This window comes from Macaca thibetana, chromosome 6 (assembly GCF_024542745.1).
Source record: "Macaca thibetana thibetana isolate TM-01 chromosome 6, ASM2454274v1, whole genome shotgun sequence".
In the NCBI taxonomy this organism is placed as follows: domain Eukaryota; kingdom Metazoa; phylum Chordata; class Mammalia; order Primates; family Cercopithecidae; genus Macaca; species Macaca thibetana.
Window position 1 is genome coordinate 98,034,063 of NC_065583.1, and position 17,856 is coordinate 98,051,918.

At 37.2% G+C, this 17,856-nt stretch overlaps 2 protein-coding genes across 4 annotated transcripts in view; one reads left to right on the top strand and one right to left on the bottom strand.

The window, feature by feature from the left end:
* The window catches only part of TMEM167A (transmembrane protein 167A), an 857,923-nt gene that overhangs the window by 381,713 nt on the left and 458,354 nt on the right, over window positions 1-17,856 (top strand). The window lies entirely within an intron of this gene.
* VCAN (versican) overlaps window positions 1-17,856 on the bottom strand; it is a 110,680-nt gene that overhangs the window by 64,064 nt on the left and 28,760 nt on the right. For all 3 annotated transcript variants that reach the window (XM_050795156.1, XM_050795157.1, XM_050795158.1), the window contains one exon: window positions 6,082-6,375. In XM_050795156.1, coding sequence (XP_050651113.1) covers window positions 6,082-6,375 — 294 coding nt within the window. The remainder of the gene's footprint in view (window positions 1-6,081; window positions 6,376-17,856) is intronic.

A 17,856-nucleotide genomic window follows, 5' to 3' on the forward strand; every position in this document is an offset into this window, starting at 1 on the left:
CTTACTTTAGCCTGAAACACAAATGTAGAACAGGAAATAAAGTACCCACATAATGTATTTTAGGTCTGTAATTACAAATCACTGAGAACAACCCTGAGCATCAGTAAGAACAGGCTCAGGCAATATAAAGTAACTTGTCATCATAAAATGCTGCATTAGAATGTCTCCAGATTTACAGAGAATGGCCTGGCCTGTTTAAAGAAATTTAAATTGTGTATAAAAGCAACAGTTTGTAAACAAGGTTCTTTCTCAACACAGGGAAAAGGCAGCAGCCTAGTATATAATGATTGTTTTATTTTTTAATTAAAAAAATCAGTATTTTTAAAAATAAAAACCTATTAATAGTTGCCACTGAACTCGAAAGAACTGTCCTGAAGAAACCTGCAGTTACTGTTTTGCTATATCCCATAGGACTTAAAGCTAGTTTTGTGAGTAAATGCTTGTTTGCCCTGAAAAGAGATGTAATAGCCATAGTATCTATAGTATCTTCTTTTTTACTTTTCATAATTCCAGAACAGGAGCCCTCAAAAAAACAAAACAGGCTACCTTTTAGCTCCATTTGCTCTGTAAAAACTTAATCATAAAAGGATATGATTTTATTGTAAATCAGACTAGGGCTGTAACAGGTTCCTTATTTTTTGTCTGGCACAAGCTGTTATTAGTTGTGGTCATTCCCCCAGACCATTTTAAAGCTCAGCCTCACTGATTTTATCATGAACATTTGATGGTTATTTACATTATGATACATTTAAATATTCTTTAAAGTCTGCCATTATTTATCTTTCTAATATTAAAGCAAAACTAAACCAAAAAAGAATTGGAGTTTAAAAACATTAAATAACCTTTTCTTCCCCTTTTTAAAGTAAAGCTTTTTCTGCATTCATTTCCTGGAAGAAGCGTTGTTCTATTTTGATTGACATGAACAACTTAAAAACCCAAAATGTGGATGACTATTTTAATTCAATTCTCTATCCTCTGAAATTCCATAACCATTACTTCATTTAACTGCCAAATTTCATGTTTGTCTTATAACTGCATTCTTTGGGGAAATAGTAAAAAGATACATACAGAAAAAGTTCCCATGGAAACATAATATAAATACTTAGCAAACAGCATATTAGAGAAAATTTAATCATACTATTATTAATAACAACATAAAAGCTAAATTTACTTTTTCCCTCTGAGTATTTCCTTGGCTAATGAAATTAACTTAGAAACAGGTACAACTGCATAAGGGGCTGTGAATCCAGGCTTCCTATATTCCAATCCAAGCTCTCTGCTAGCAACTTTCTACAATGCTATGAAAATATGTTTATAGTGTTTTAAATATTGACTCATATTTTTAAAACTAAATAACTGGATTTCATTGTCAATTATTACTATGGAGTTTGCTGTTGCATTCCTTCCTCTAGTCCTGCTGTGTAATAAAGTAGTAGCAATATGTCCTAGAGAATCTGTTCTAGAAAGCCAGTATTGATGTGACTTTGTTTCCAAAAACAAGGGTTTTCAATAATTTTAGAGCCCTATTTAAAAAAAGAAAAGGTCTGCTTTTAATTAAGTTAATTAATTCTACTACTTGGAATGGAAAACCTCAGACTTCCTTTTCAGTTTGGGTGGCTTTTTCATCAACTTAACAGCTGATTTTGATCACAAGTCAGTGTATCTGAGGATCTGTGCCATTTGTTTCAGCCATTCCAGAAAAGGAAATAATTTTATAAAGCACAAATCTACAAAGAGATATTTTAAGAATAAATACCACTGTATTCATGATGACTATTGTAAAGATAAAAACAATTCCAGGTTATTCTACCAGTGTCCTTCCAATAGGTGCATTCACATGGAGACGTTTTGGTTGTGGAAAACTACCAGCATTCCTTCAACTTTATTATTGAGGAAGCCAACATAAATCAACACAATTCTTTTCCCACAAAAGTTCCTTTCCAACCTTTGCAGCTGTCTGCCCACAGATGTTTCACATCACTGTACTTATGGCATTTTTGTCCTATGGGCCATCTTCTCTGCTTCTGTTGCGAGACATGAGACAGATTTTCCTAATAAAACTTAAAACCCCTATTAGCAGCATAATACTCAATTTAACTCATTCCCATGCTATCTACATTATTGAGAAATGACTAATTTTAACTTGGTTCTTCTATATTAAATTTGTTATACATAACTAAATGTAAACATGGTTAGAAAACTGTAAAGATTGGAGCAGTGGAATTACAATTCAAACTATCTTTTTAAACTTGTATGAGTGATGGAATGCTAACAAATTCAAATTCAGTAAACAGGAAACATTTCTAATATACCAATTGGGGAAAGGTTAGTTTTGACACATGTGGTCAGATTATGAACTAGGGCACACACAAAAAAGATAATGAACTAACCACAGGTTAGAAGGGCAGGCCAATTTTAACAGCGAATGAGTATATAGGATAGGATAGAAAGTGGTGGGAATTAATGTAGCCTTCTCTGTACCACCATTTTGATTTCCAAGCTTAATCATAAATAGAGGAATGTGGAAAACAATGATGAAACTTCAAAGCAAGAACCTATCAATGATTAGAAATTTGGAGGTTGAAACTGTAAAACAAGAAAATTGTTTCAGTTGGAGAAGATGCTGAGGGAAAAATAAACAATTGTGATCAACAATAGAAAGGGCTGTTATTCAGATTTTGGTCACCAACTCAAAAATGAAAACATGGGTTCAAATTCAAATGCAAAGTACTTAATTAGAAAAATTATCTGAGAGTGCAGGTCATGGAATATTAGAATGAATTTTCTAGGAAACATGTTCCATCTCCCTCTCTGGAGATAATTAATAACATTCGGTGAGAGATGATCATGAGTCTTGAATGGTTTTGATTCACTTAAGTTTGGGGATGTATGAAATGATCTTTCAAAGCCTTGTATAACTCTCCAACTTTCACAGAACTTGCTAAATTCTGAAGTCAAAAAAATAAATACGTTAAATTGTTTAATCATTAGGAGAAGATATACAGGAAAACTTTATCTTACAAAGACATTACTTTGCCTACTTTTCAAATTTATTTGAAAAGAATAAAGCCTAATTTTATATTTTCTGTCTGTCGTTGTGAATGTTTTAGTCAGTGACTTTGTGAGGTAAAGGGAATTAAAGCAAAGTAAGATTTGGCATTGTTCATTCACCAAGTGACTTAAAAAACACTTTCTACGTTTGGTAGAAGCAAACAAGAAAAATATGGTTATATTTCTAAATTCCTCTACATAACCAGCCAGCTGTATATCTCTGAAATCACTTTTGGAACTGTAGCTGAGGCCATGACTCTTACGAATTTTACCCTTTAGTCACTACTTGACTATGTGGGAAAGGTGGACATCAATTAAGTCATTTCGAAAATATTTTTCAAATTATTTAAAAATATATACTAGGCCAGGAGCAGTGGCTCACTCCTGTGATCCCAGCATTTTGGGAGGCCGAAATGGGTGGATCACCTGAGGTCAGGAATTCGAGACCAACCTGATCAACATGGTGAAACCCCATCTCTGCTAAAAACACAAAATTAGCCGGGCATGGTGCTGTATGCCTGTAATCTCAGCTACTTGGGAGGCTGAGGCAGGAGAATCACTTGAACCCGGGAGGTGGAGGTTGCAGTGAGCTGAGATTGCACCATTGTACTCCGGCCTAGGCAACAAGAGCAAAACTCCATCTCAAAAAAAAAAAAAAAAGTGTGTGTGTGTGTATATATATGTGTATATATATGTGTGTGTGTATATATATATACCCACACACTAAAAAAAAGTTTGAAAAATAAATTAGAAATTTTGGAAAACTATTGGCATTATGTGTGGTTTAAGAAAGGCTTCTAGGCCGGGCGCGGTGGCTCAAGCCTGTAATCCCAGCACTTTGGGAGGCCGAGGTGGGCGGATCACTAGGTCAGGAGATCAAGACCATCCTGGCTAACACAGTGAAACCCTGTCTCTACTAAAAAAGACAAAAAAATTAGCCGGGTGTGGTGGTGGGCACCTGTAGTCCCAGCTACTTGGGAGGCTGAGGCAGGAGAATGGCGTAAACCCGGGAGGCGGAGCTTGAAGTGAGCGGAGATCGTGCCACTGCATTCCAGCCTGGGCAACAGAGCAAGACTCTGTCTCAAAAAAAAGAGAAAGGTTTCTATATGGCTAAACTCTTTTAACTTTCTATGTACTGAATGAATTCTGAATATAATAACATCTTAAGTAGGAAATAAATAAGAATCTAGCCACATGCTTAGGTGGGGAAGAAAGCAAAATATGAATCCATTATATTTACAAGTTATATACATGAAATGAATTAGAGAGATAAAAATGAATATAAACTTTTAAACATTTTTTGAATTTTGTGCAGATTTTTAGTAGGTGGTTACTCTATTTAAACATAAGTACCTTGTTATTTCATGTGTATTTTTCAATTAAATAATTTAAAACACATCAGGATAAATTCTTTAATAATAGTCTTTGTGGCTATAGACAGGCTTTGATTTAAATTTTACCCACAGAGAGACGAAAAACGTTGTTTAAAAGTTTTCCGGTGCCAGTTTTATTAATAAAGCACAAGAAAATATCAAATAAGGAAGTCAGGCTGGATAATTCTACTCCTTCCCTAATTTAACCTCTCCAAGCCTTCCCCACAGCATACCAATCTGATTTTGTGCCTTAATTATGTCAGTCACGTAATGTAAAACTGATTTTAGAGCCTGAAGTACTTGAAAAATCATTGTTGTGACAATGTGGCTTAAAGGAATGTACATCTGTCTACTTTTAGAGATAAGGTTTATGTTATTGTTGTTTTCCTGAAAATGATTAAGGAAGAATTCTGTTGTTTCAGGGCCTGAGAACAAAAGCTAGCATTTCTACAGCCTTTATGGATTGACCAGCTTGTATCAAGCTAATACACAACACATGGCTTTAACACTCAAGTTGAGTCTAAGGGAGGAGATCCAAGCAGAGGCTTCTTAGTAGGAGATAAAAGTGTGAAAACAAACCTTTTGGTTGCACGAACATCCATTCTACTGACTACTTACAACATCACAGTCTGTGTCTTTTTGGTTGCTTAAAAATGCCTTTGTATTTCACTCTAGAAATCAATTATATAATAAGCTAGTACATTTTGTACTCATTTTAGTGACATATTGCTGTAACAAGATACATTGGAAATTTAGTCAAAATTGTTTACAAATTTGTTTCAACATAACCTGACTCTGTCTTGGATATACCCAAGGTCACCAAAATTCTGGGAGATCTTTGTTTAGCTAGCACAGTACAGATGGTTCAGTAAATATTCCAATGAGATGCTAGATTACTTGCTCGTTTAATTTGCATACTACAATTATGATACTTTACCATGTGACTATTGCTAACATTATTTGAGGACATCTGGAAAATTAAAATAATTATGAATGTTGAGAAACATTATTTAAAAAAACAATGTTAATTAGTAAACCTAACTAAAGATACTCTGTTATAGGCTGCAAAGAACACATACTGTACTTCAATATGATATTACAGATGATTAGAAGGCATGAATTTCCATTACTTGAAATAAATGGAGATTTTTATTGATAGTATAGTTCGTTTTTAGTTATGACTTTTTGAGTATCCATGTCAGCTTCAAGTACTCACCTGTAATTACTAAAATTTAAATTCTCTGCCATCTCAAAGAAAGAGAGTGATACCAAAGACAAAATAAACAATCTTAAGGATTTAACTCAGCCTCACTTGGCCTCAGCACTATAGCACCAATAAGCAAATTGCAAAATTTAGGGACTGCAATTAATATAAAATACTCAGAAATATGCTCTGTGGCTCTGGACAGAACAGAGCACAGTTAAAGCTTAACCTGATATTTCCTCACCCCTCTAAAAATCCATTTGTCAGAATTCCTGTGGTTTTAACCATATCACTGCTGTTCAGTTTGCTTGCTTTTGAAAATCACTGAACTGTTTCCATTCCGTGCACAAACTGCAAGACATGGAATCCATTCCAACGGCTAGTTGAACATCAATGCATGCTTCGAAGCATTTTTTTTAATCTGTAATTTTTAAAAAGGTATCAAACACTTACGTTTAAAGCAGTAGGCATCAAATCTGCTATCAGGGGGAGGGAAGCCTGTCTGGTTCTCAAAACGATACAGGGTTCTCACCCCAAGTAGACCACCTCCACACTGGGCCCTGGCCACAGTCACAGGGTGGCGCACGCTGGCATCCGACAGCCACCCGTAATCGCACTGGTCAAAGCCGTTCCTCCACGCCGCCTGGAGTTCCCCCACTGTTGCCAGCCTGGCGTCCTGGTTTTCACACTCTTTTGCGGCCTCCTCGAAGGTGAATTTACTGGGGGCAGTGAGGTGGAACACATCACCTGGAAAAAGAAGAGGGGAAAAAAAGCCCAAAGTTTTATTATTCATTCCTTTCCTGTTGGATAAATATGGTGGGGGAGCAATTGGAGAAGCATGTAATACTTTTTCATGGCAAGGTAGCAGCTTCTGATACTTTAAAGCAGAAAACATAATGGTGACTTAGCTTCGTTATAATTATGAATACATAATCATAAATAAAACATACCAGAGAAGTTTTATTCTGTACTTGTGTGTGTGTGTGTATATTGGCCATAGAATCAGTCATTTGATAATAACATTTTATAATACATTCTTAAAAATAAACAAATCCTTCTGAGTGATTCTTTAGATTACTATCCAGGAATTTTTTTTTTTTTTTTTTTTTTTTTTTTTTTTTTTTTTTTTTTTTAAAGCCTGCTATGTGCTTCCTAACACTGCATGTTGGAGGGGAAATCCTGCATTGAACTGCCACCACGGTTATTCCACTTTGTTTATCCTAAAATCCAATCGTAATTATCCGGCTTTCCTTCTCATTTATAACTACCAACAAAAAGAATTAACGCCATTAAATAAAAATAAAAAATAAAAATAAGAAAACCTCCAGAAATGTGAAGATGGAAAGAGCTCAGAGCGGTACGGAATTCTACTTCCTGCCTTCCCGTACCAGGAACAGGGCTGCCATGATGGTCAGGAAGGTTGTGGCCTGCACAGGAGCAGCGGGCCCAGTGTGTAGGGAGGGCCAAGGTCGCCTCCCTCTCAGCCAGCCAAAGAAACTGCAGCCTCTTTGGAGAAAGCCTTTGTTTCACTTGCTCTGCGCAGAGGGAGCACTTTTTGCTAATTCTTACAAAGACACCCCAAGTGCTAGCAGGGGCTTCAACTAGGTCAAGATCCTTTTTTTTTTTTTTTTTTTTTTTTTTAGGAGAATCGTTTGAACCCGGGAGGCAGAGGTTGCAGTGAGCTGAGATCGCACCACTGCACTCCAGCCTGGGCGACAGAGCGCGACTCCATATCAAAAAAAAAAAAAAAAGAGAGCGAGAGAGAGAGAAAATACTACCCCCCTCCGCCACCCGCTCGGGTCCCAGATGGAGTCTCACCCTGTCGCCCAGGTTGGAGTGCAGTGGCACGATCTGGGCTCATTGCAACCTACACCTCCCGAGTTCAAGAGATTCTCCTGTCTCAGCCTCCCAAGTAGCTGGGATTACAGGCGCCTGCCACCATGCCCATCTAATTTTTGTATTTTTAGTAGAGACGGGGTTTGCCATGTTGGCCAGGCTGGTCTCGAACTCCTAAACTCCTGATCCACCCGCCTCGGCCTCCCAAAGTGGTGAGATTGGTTAAACAGATTTTTTAATTTGCTGACTGATTAACAAGAAAAGGCTGGACAGTTGCTTTTTTTATTACTAAGTCTAATTAGCAGAGGGTATATTCATTATCATTTAACATGTTACAATGAAAGATTCTGGAAATTTTAGAGTTTATTAAATTGGACTTTTACTTAGCTAACTAACATAACAGTTTGCTGAAATAAATTCAACACAAATTAAATTATGTTTTTCACATGTGAGCAAAAGTAACCAGAGACAGAGGCAGAATTAGAGAATACCTAAGCCAATATTGCAGGCAAGAGGAGAAATGAAAACTGAAATAGAAAGTTAAAATGTTGATAGCCCACTATTGTAGCTGAGAGTCCTGTTTCCATCTCACTGAGGCTGACCTCTGATTCTATGATGTATTAGACAACTGGGATCCAAAGAGCTGTCATGATTTGGATCTTCATCTGACTAAATCCAGATGTAACAAGCAATTGTTTAAAATGAATAGTGCTATTACTTTCTCTGAGTGGGCGATAGCACTATAAAACAAGAAAAATTAGTCATGGGGAAAATGGCCAAAGCACACATATCAGCTTTTCTCACTATATATCTAAAACTGCTATTGAGAAAACTAGGCCAAATTTCAGTGAGAGCTATTTGAAGAAGGGAGAGAGAAATTACTTTCACCTAACTGAAAGAAATGGTACAGGTGAACATAGCTTTTTATTCTTAATTATCTAGTCTGGCAAAGGACAGTAATCTCAAATACAACAATACACTCAAAGAAAAAGTTCCCCCTCCCTGCTCTCACAGTGTCTCCCTTCCAAATAAATTTTAAAAGCATAAGGGTCACAGTGCCAGTTACATAGTATGTATTCAATAAGATTTGTTAAATGAATGGCTCTTCAAGTTCTTATTAAGAAGCTAGGTCTCTTTTTTCCCCCATCCTTCCTAACAGCACATTAAATAAAGCTAACTCTGCTACAAAGCTTTGGAGAGATGGCTGCTGCCTGAAACAGGCATTTTATCTCACCATAGACTTGGCTCAAAGCAACATGTAGAAAGGCAGAGAAATTACGTCACCCTGAACAGCCTCCTTCACCTCAGAATAACACTTGCCTGAGGCCTGAAAGGGCTGCAAGTGTAAAGAAGGCAGTGTGCCAATAGTTTTCCCTGAGAGGTAGAACCCTTGGACTTGTTATTACAGCTGGAATATTAGTTGTGTTGCCTTAGTTTCCTGCATTTCCTGAGATACTCCTACCTTAAGGCAAAACTACCATTCCTCTGAAGTAAGAAGTGTGATTGGCCAACCACAGCAGGGCAAATAAATATAATTAATTGAGTAAAACTCTGCTTCTCCAACTGCACTGTTAGTCTATCTATTGGGGGACATCAACTTCTCCAAGGAAGACCAGACCAAAGGGCTAATGAGGAAAAAATGGCAGCATGATTTCACGGGTAGCTGGTTTCCCAGTTTTAAACAGCAAACATGTTTGCAGTATTAAAAGAAAGAAAGGCTTCAGTAGGTGCTGGCCTGTTACAAAGAGAATTCTCTTATTAGTAGTAAATCAGTTCTGACCTACTTACAAAACTTTTCATGTAGAAACTCTTGTTAAATCTGACTTTATATCAGAATATCAATTATTTAATTCACTCGTTTGAAGTATACAATTTTCAATTATTTGTTTGATACCCATAGAATGATCATTTTACTACTCTGATTAAATTGTTATCCCCAATGCCATTCGTCTTCCTTCCTTCCTTCCTTCCTTCCTTCCTTCCTTCCTTCCTTCCTTCCTTCCTTTTCAAAAAAGATGGAGTCTTGCTAAGTTGTCCAGGCAGGAATGCAGTGGCTTTTCCCAGGCATGATCATAGCACACTCTGTCCTCAACTTCCTAGTGTGTGGCAATCCATCTTGCCTCAGATTCCTGAGGAGCTGGGACTACAGGCAGGCACCACTGTGCCCAACTTATCTTTTCGATTGTGTGTAGAAATTTTTCAAACTTTCCAAATAAAATTTTTATAAAACATATTGCAAGAAACATTACCACTGGGATTTTTATAATTCTGATGAAAAAAGGAAGATTTAACCAGAATCAATTGAGTTACTTTAAGGTGAGGATTAAAATAATTAATCTGTTAAGATAATGTGTGGTCGGTTATTTTATTCAGCAATAATTATTGTTTTATTACAGAATGAGAAAAGAAAAAAATACTTAAATTATGTTCTAAAAAATAACTATCTAAGCTTTCCTAAATCATAATTGTTTAGTGCGAACATAACCTTGCTCACCTCAAAAACCTAATGATACAGTGAAGCATTTACACTATAGAATTGAGTATGCCTTTAATCTCTTATAATTAACACCCAATCTATACCAAATGTGATAAGTTAAATGTCCAAACTTCTGTCCTTTCCATGTATCAACCCTCTATTATTAAGCAGGGACATCTGTACACAAATCTGTTTTATGGAATATTCTGGAAAACACTGCTCTAAAGACGTGTATTTTAATCAAGAAGAGGAATCTCAATTAACTTACAACATACATAACTTGGTACTAAGTTTCTGGTGTGTCTCAGCCTGTTTAAGATAGAAGCAAAGTGAGCAGACTGGGTACCCAGTCAGAATTGAAGCAGGAGACAACAAAGCAAAGTATATATGATGCCAGTTGCCTCCCAGGGTTATGTCAAAGACTGCAAGTGAGCAAAAAGGGGAATGAGGCAGAGCGGGGAACTCTGATGAAGGGTCTAAGACAGCAATTTAAGCTGAACATAGAAAGAACTCATTACTTAAAAAGAAGCTCATTTTATACAAAGTAAACCAAGGTATGGCAGATAGCAACAGGCTTTCTCCTCAACAATAAATTCCAGGAATAAGTCTTTCAACCCCATATATCACAAAAAAAAATGCAGATTTTTAAGCTAAACATTATCTATTTCCACACTGAGAAAAGAAATGAAGATGTTAACATTTTCAAAGTTTCTATTGATCTATTTTCAGTCTTTAAATCCATAGTCAGGAATTATTTATAAGTCAAATTATATGTTGTAAACTATAGCACAGTGGAATGAAACTGGATAGAAATGAAGTCTGGGCCAGCAACAGAATTGTAAATCCAGGCTTGGTCCAAAAATGAATGGTCATAGAAGGATGCCTCCAAAGATAAAATCTAATGCCTAGAGGGAAAGTCAAATCAGGAACCCAAGGAATGGACAAAAGAGAAAGCCACTGATCACAGCAAACATGGGAAATCAGGCAAATCAAATAGGCAAGTTTACTTAGTTGCTGTTTCTCAACATGATTTAATTGGCCCAGCTGTGTAAGCTCCTACCCAGAGGGTATCGTAAAGCTACCTTTTTACCTCTGATGAGAATAATAAAAGTTCTTCCTGAGTTTTTAATCACAGTACAACCTTTAGAGTTAGACGGGGAATGCACAGCATTCAGTGAGAGAAAATGCCTATTTTATTAGCATAGAACTAGGTTGTGTTCTCTCTCTGCTCCTGGATAGTTGTACCTGAAGAATTTAATGTACTTTTAGATTTACCGGATAGTTGCTCTCCTGGAAAACAAGCATCTTTTTTTTAGTTTGACAAGAAGCTTATTAATAAGTTCCAGGAGTAGCCTCATCAAAGCAGCTAAATTGATAGGACAATTATCAAAGTTGTAATTACAGCACAGATTTGGAACTTGTTTCTAAATGTTGCCTATCCATGAGAGAATGTTTTATTTTTCTCTAATTGAAAATAGTAAATAAAATGTCAAGTGATATGATTTGGCTGTGTCCCCACCCAAATCTCAACTTGAATTGTATCTCCCAGAATTCCCACATGTTGTAGAAGGGACCCAAGGGAAGGTAATTGAATAATGGGGGCCAGTCTTTCCTGTGCTATTCTTATGATAGTTAACAAGTCTCAAAAGATCTGATGGGTTTATCAGGGATTTCTGCTTTTGCTTCCTCCTCGTTTTCTCTTGCCACTGCCATGTAAGAAGTGCCTTTCACCTCCCGCCAAGATTCTGAGGCCTCCCCAGCCATGTGGAACTGTAAGTCTAATTAAACCTCTTTTTCTTCTCAGTCTCTGGTATGTCTTTATCAGCAGTGTAAAAATGAACTAATACAGTAAATTGGTACCAGTAGAGTGGGATGTTGCTGAAAAGATACCTGAAAATGCAGAAGCAATTTTGGAACTGGGTAACAGGCATAGATTAGAACCGTTTGGAGGGCTCAGAAGAAGATAGGAAAATGTGGGAAAGTTTGGAACTTCCTAGAGGCTTGTTGAATGGCTTTGCCCAAAATGCTGATAGCGATATTGACAATAAGGTCCAGGCTGAGTTGGTCTCAGATAAAGATGAGGGACTTGGGGACTGGAGGAAAGGTGACTCTTGTTATGTTTCAGCAAAGAGACTGGTAGCATTTTGCCCCTGCCCTAGAGATTTGTGGGAACTTTGAACTTGAAAAAGATGATTTAGGGTATGTGGCGGAAGAAATTTCTGAGCACCAAAGCATTCAAGACGTGACTTGGGTTCTGTTAAAGGCATTCAGTTTTATAAGGGAAGCAGAGCAAAAAAGTTTTGAAAAATTGCAGACTGACTATGCAATAGAAAAGAAAAACCCATTTTCTGGGGAGAAATTCAAGCCAGCTGCAGAAATTTGCATAAGTAGCAAGGAACCTAACGTTAATCCCCAAGACCATGGATAAAATGTCTTCGGGCCATGTCAGAGACCTTCACAGCAGCCCCTCCCATCACGAGGAAAAAGTGGTTTCATGGGCCAGGCCCAGGGTCCCCATGCTGTATGCAGATTGGGGAATTGGTACCCTGTGCCCTAGCCACTCAAACCATGGCTGAATAGGGCCAGTGTGCAGCTCAGGCTGTGGCTTCAGAGGGTGGAAGCCCCAAACCTTGGCAGCTTCCACATGGTGTTGAGCCTGTGGGTGCACAGATGTCAAGAACTGAGGTTGTAGAACCTCCGCCTAGATTTCATAAGATGTTTGGAAATGCCTAGATACCCGGGCAGAAGTTTGCTGCAGGGGTGGGGCCCTCATGGAGAACATCTGCTAGGGCAGTGCAGAAGGGAAATGTGGGGTTGGAGCCCCCAGACATAGTCCCTAAAGGGGCACTCCCTAGTGGAACTGTGAGAAGAGGGCCACCATCTTCCAGAATCCAGAATGGTAGATCCACTGACAGCTTGCACTGTGTGCCTGGAAAAGTCACAGACACTCAATGCTAGCCCATGAAAGTAGCCAGGAAGGAGGCTGTACCCTGCAAAGCCACAGGGGCAGAGCTGCCTGAGACCATAAGAACTTACCTCTTGCATCAGCATGACCTGGATGTGAGACCTGCAGTCAAAGGAGATCATTTTGGAGTTTTAAAATGTGACTGCCAGACTGGATTATGGACTTGCATGGGCCCTGTAACTGCTTTGTTTTGGCCAATTTCTTCCATGTGAAATGGTTGTATTTACCCAATACCTGTATCCCCACTGTATCTAGGACATAACTAGTTTGCTTTTGATTTTACAGACTCATAGGCAGAAGGGGCCTGCCTTGTCTCAAATGAGACTTTGGACTGGACTTTTGGGTTGATGCTGAAATGAGTTAAGACTTTGGGGAACTGTTGGGAAGGCATGATTGGTTTTGAAATGTGAGGACATGAGATTTGGAGGGGCCAGGGGTGGAACGATATGGTTTGGCTGTGTCCCCACCCAAATCTCAACTTGAATTGTATCTCACAGAATTCCCACGTGTTGTGGGAGGGACCCAGGGGAGGTTATGGAATCATGGGGGTCGGTCTTCCCCATGCTAGTCTTGTAATAGTTAATAAGTCTCATGAGATCTAATGGGTTTATCAGGGGTTTCTGCTTTTACTTCTTCCTCATTTTTTCTTGCTGCCACCATGTAAGAAGTGCCTTTCACCTCCCACCATGATTCTGAGGCCTCCCCAGCCATGTGGAACTGTAAGTCCAATTAAACCTCTTTTTCTTCCCAGTCTTGGGTATGTCTTTATCAGCAGCATGAAAATGGACTAATACATCAGGAAATATATCAAATATATTTTATATAAACAAAGTGATGCATTACTTAAGATGTCAGGTTTAAAGTAAGTTAAATTGTTATAATAAGAATTCATCAGGATGAGCGCAATGGCTCACGCCTGTAATCCTAGCACTTTGGGAGGACAAGGTGGGTGGATAATCTGAGGTCAGGAGTTCGAGGCCAGACTGGCCAGCACAGTGAAATCCTGTCTCTACTAAAAATACAAAAATTAGCCAGGCGTTGTGGTGCATGCCTGTAATCCTAGCTACTGGGGGGCTGAGGCAGGAAGATTGCTTGAACCCAGGAGGCAGAGGTTGCAGTGAGCTGAGATCGTGCCACTGAACTATAGCCTGGGCAACAGAGAGAGACTCCATCTCAAAAAAAAAAAAAAAAATTCATCAAGGTACATACATATATATTCAGATTAGTGTACGTATAAAATATGATATATAACAGAGCCTTTCATGCATAGGATAATTTGCATATTCATATGGAAAGCATATGCAGTATCTTAAGCCATAGTTTTCCAAAATTTCAAATTAAATACATATAGCTTTGACATATTCCTGTTATTTCAACTTTCCAGGGATGCCCTAGAAGAAATTGGGAGACATGTTGTAAGACTTTAATATCTGATGACATTCCACAAACTAAAGTTATCTTAATTGTGGGAATTAACATCAGAAATTAAGAGAAAAAATACTCTAATTTGACCAATAGCTGCTACAAGACTCCCTAGAAAGTGGACCATGTATATTTTTTTCACAATTCTGTTTGCTAAGTGGAAAAGCTGCTTCTTGACTGACTCAAACATGACACATACTGAAATGGCAAGCAATGATGAAAACAAATCAAAACATTAAAAATGACCCAAAGTGTTCAAAAGCTAGTTTATACTCAGGAGTCACTCAACAATATGATTAAAAAGCCTGAGTCTAGAGTAAAACTGGGATAGTATCTTTCTCCCCCACTGACAATTCTTGCAATCACCAAGGTGAAAGGAGGACTTAATCACAGATAATTACACAGTTCTTTCCTGGACTGCAGCAAATGGGCTGCTCTCTGTGGCAGTCAAAGCTGAGATCTCACCAGTTTTCTAGCAGAGTATATTTGCTGGGTGATGTTATACATGATTATGTTTCTTCTGTTCATTTGTGCTTATAGCTCTACTATACTGCACTATTTGGTCTGAAAATCAGTTCTTATAGACTAATTTATAATTTCCTTTTGGAAATTTGGGACCAGAACTCCCTGGTTTTTTGGCTTGTTGTTGTTGTTGTTGTTGTTGTTGTTTTACTATAAAAGTTCAAGATTGTTAAATGTTTTCACATTTCCTTGCTATCTGGGTCAAAATGGTATATAAGTAATAAATGGATGCAAAAGTAAATGGGATGAGTAAGCAGGAAGTAGTTACATGAAATGAACTTCTAAATACCCATATGATAAAATCCCTAACAGAATATATCAAGTATCAAGGTAAGGGCAACAATTCAACAAAATGATTAGCTTTGACGTGTTGGACTTTTAAGCTTTTTCAACACTTTCTTTTTCTTCTCTGTGTCTCTCTCTCTATCTCTCTGTCTATCTCTCTCTCTGTCGTATTTTGGTCTGTATTGATAAACATAAGATCAAAGCAGCAAAAACTAATGTTTATTATCCACTGAATCACAAAGTCCATCAGCTTCACATGGATTGGTTAACAGCTAATATATACAGCTATATAATCTTTTAAGGGCTAACATTTGTAGATAATTTAAAAGCAAGTCAATTTCCTCTAAGATTTGATTATTTAACCTGCACAAAGGCCAATCTTCTGTTAACCGAGACAAGAAAACTCTAGGGCTGCCAAAATAACTTCATTTTAGACCCCACAGTTAGTGTTAGGCTGGTAATGTTTCTAATTTGGGAGTAATGAGACTAGAAAGCTAGGAGGGCCCTCTCCAAATTTCTCCCTTGTATGCTAAAGTAGAGCATAATGTGGCTTAAAGCATAGTCTTTGAGTTTTAAAAATATTAACCTGTAATTAATTATTAGAGAATTAGCCATAGTCTACTATGATAGTTAATATTCTCTAAATCAGATTGTATTCATTTGAAAATGAATCTGCATATTTGCAAATGTGTTATTACACAAGATCTTACCTATGTCAATTTGAAGAGGTTAAAGATGCAGGAAGCCCCCACTAAAATGTAAACACATTTGTACGGTTTTCAGAATGTCTGGACTCATTCTTTCCCATTGACAGAGCAGTAGGTTTTAATTAGAGTGAGAAAGAGGTTCTAAAAATTTCTGGGTTTCTGAGTCTTCAAAATATACAAAAGATTGGACGTGTTATTTGGTTTGACAGGCACAGAATGACCTCAGGTCAACACAGGAGGATCAGCCTAGTTTGGGTTTTTTTGGCTTTTCACAGCTGGGAGGTAAATGGCGACTGTATTTCCAAAGAAGTTCTTTTGATTCAGAACTCCAGGAAACCCTGACATCAAAACCTTAAAGCAAATGACTGTCACATGCTTCAAGGAGTTTATGTCAAGACCGTTCTACTTATGTAAAGTAAGATTATAAAATGAAAGAGAGTGTATAAAGAAAATCCTAAGGAATCCACTAATAAACAATTAGAACTAAGAGGCAAGTTCAGCAAGGTTGCAAGATACAAGACCAATATATAAAAATCAATTGCATTTCTATACACTTGTAATAAACAATCAAAAAACAAAATTAAGAAAATTATATTTGCATTTGCATCAAAATAGTAAAATATTTACAAGTAAATTTAACAAAAGAACTGCAAAACTTATACTCTGAAAAGAACAAAATATTGTTGAATAAAATGAAAGAATATCTTTAAAAAAGCGAAAGATATCTGAGGTTCACAGATCAGAAGCCATAATATTGCTAAGAGGGAATATACCCCAAGTTGATCTAGAGATGCATTGCAATCTATATCAGAATCCTAGCTGGCTTCTTTGCAGAAATTGACAAGCCAATTTTAAAATTCATATGGGAACTCAAGAAATCCAGAATACGAAAACAATTTTGAAAAAGAAGAACACAGTTGGAGGCCTCACACTTTCCAATTTCAAAATTTACTACAAAGCAATTGTAATAAAGACATTGTGGTACCGGCATAAAGATAGACATACAGATCAATGGAATATAATTGAGAGTCTAGAAATAAACCCATCTACCTATGGTCAATTGATTTTCAACAGGGTGCCAAGGTCATTAAATGGAGAAATAATTATCTTTTCAACAAATGGTGCTGGGACCACATCCAAAAGAATGAATTTGGACTCCAACCTCACACCATATACAAAAGCTAACTCCAAATGGATCAAAATAAAAGCAAAAGAGTTAAAACTTATAAATCTCTTAGAATAAAACACAGAGATAAATCTTCATGACTGGAGATTTGGGAATGTTTTCTTAGATATGACACCAAAAGCACAGAAATTTTAAAAATAGACAAATTGGACTTTTCATCTAAATTAAACACTTTTGTGCTTCAAAGGGCCTTATCAAGAAAGTAAAAAGACAACTCACTGAATCAGAAAAACTATTTGTAAATCATTTACATGAGAAGACATGCAAATCTAGAATATACAAAGAGCACTCACAATTTAATAATTAAAAAACAACACAATTATAAGTGGGCAAAGTTTCAGAGTAGACATTTCTACCAAGAAGATTGATAAATAACTAGCAAGCACATAAAAAGATGTTGGAGCTCATTAGCCATCAGAGAAATAAAATTGAAAACCATAGAGATACTACTTTACACTCATTAGGATGGCTACACAAAAGGTCAAATAATAGCAAGTGTTAACAAGACTGTGGAGGAATCAGGACCCTAATATACTGCTGATGAGAATGTAAAACGGTACAGCCACATTGAAAAACAGCCTAGAATTTCCTCAAAAAGTTAATAGTAGAGTTACCATTTGACCCAGCAATCCCAATCATTGTAATCCTATCTGTAATGCAATCATTGCTCAAATAAGAATTATGATTTTTTCTAATGAGATATCAGAGATTTGGGGGAGCTTTGAGGGTACTTTTTATCTTCTTGGCTTGCAAGACTGTCTGCTGCTCTACTGGGGAATCTTTGGTGGTCCCGTGAGTTTATGGCAGTAGAAGAAGAAAAAAAGGCATA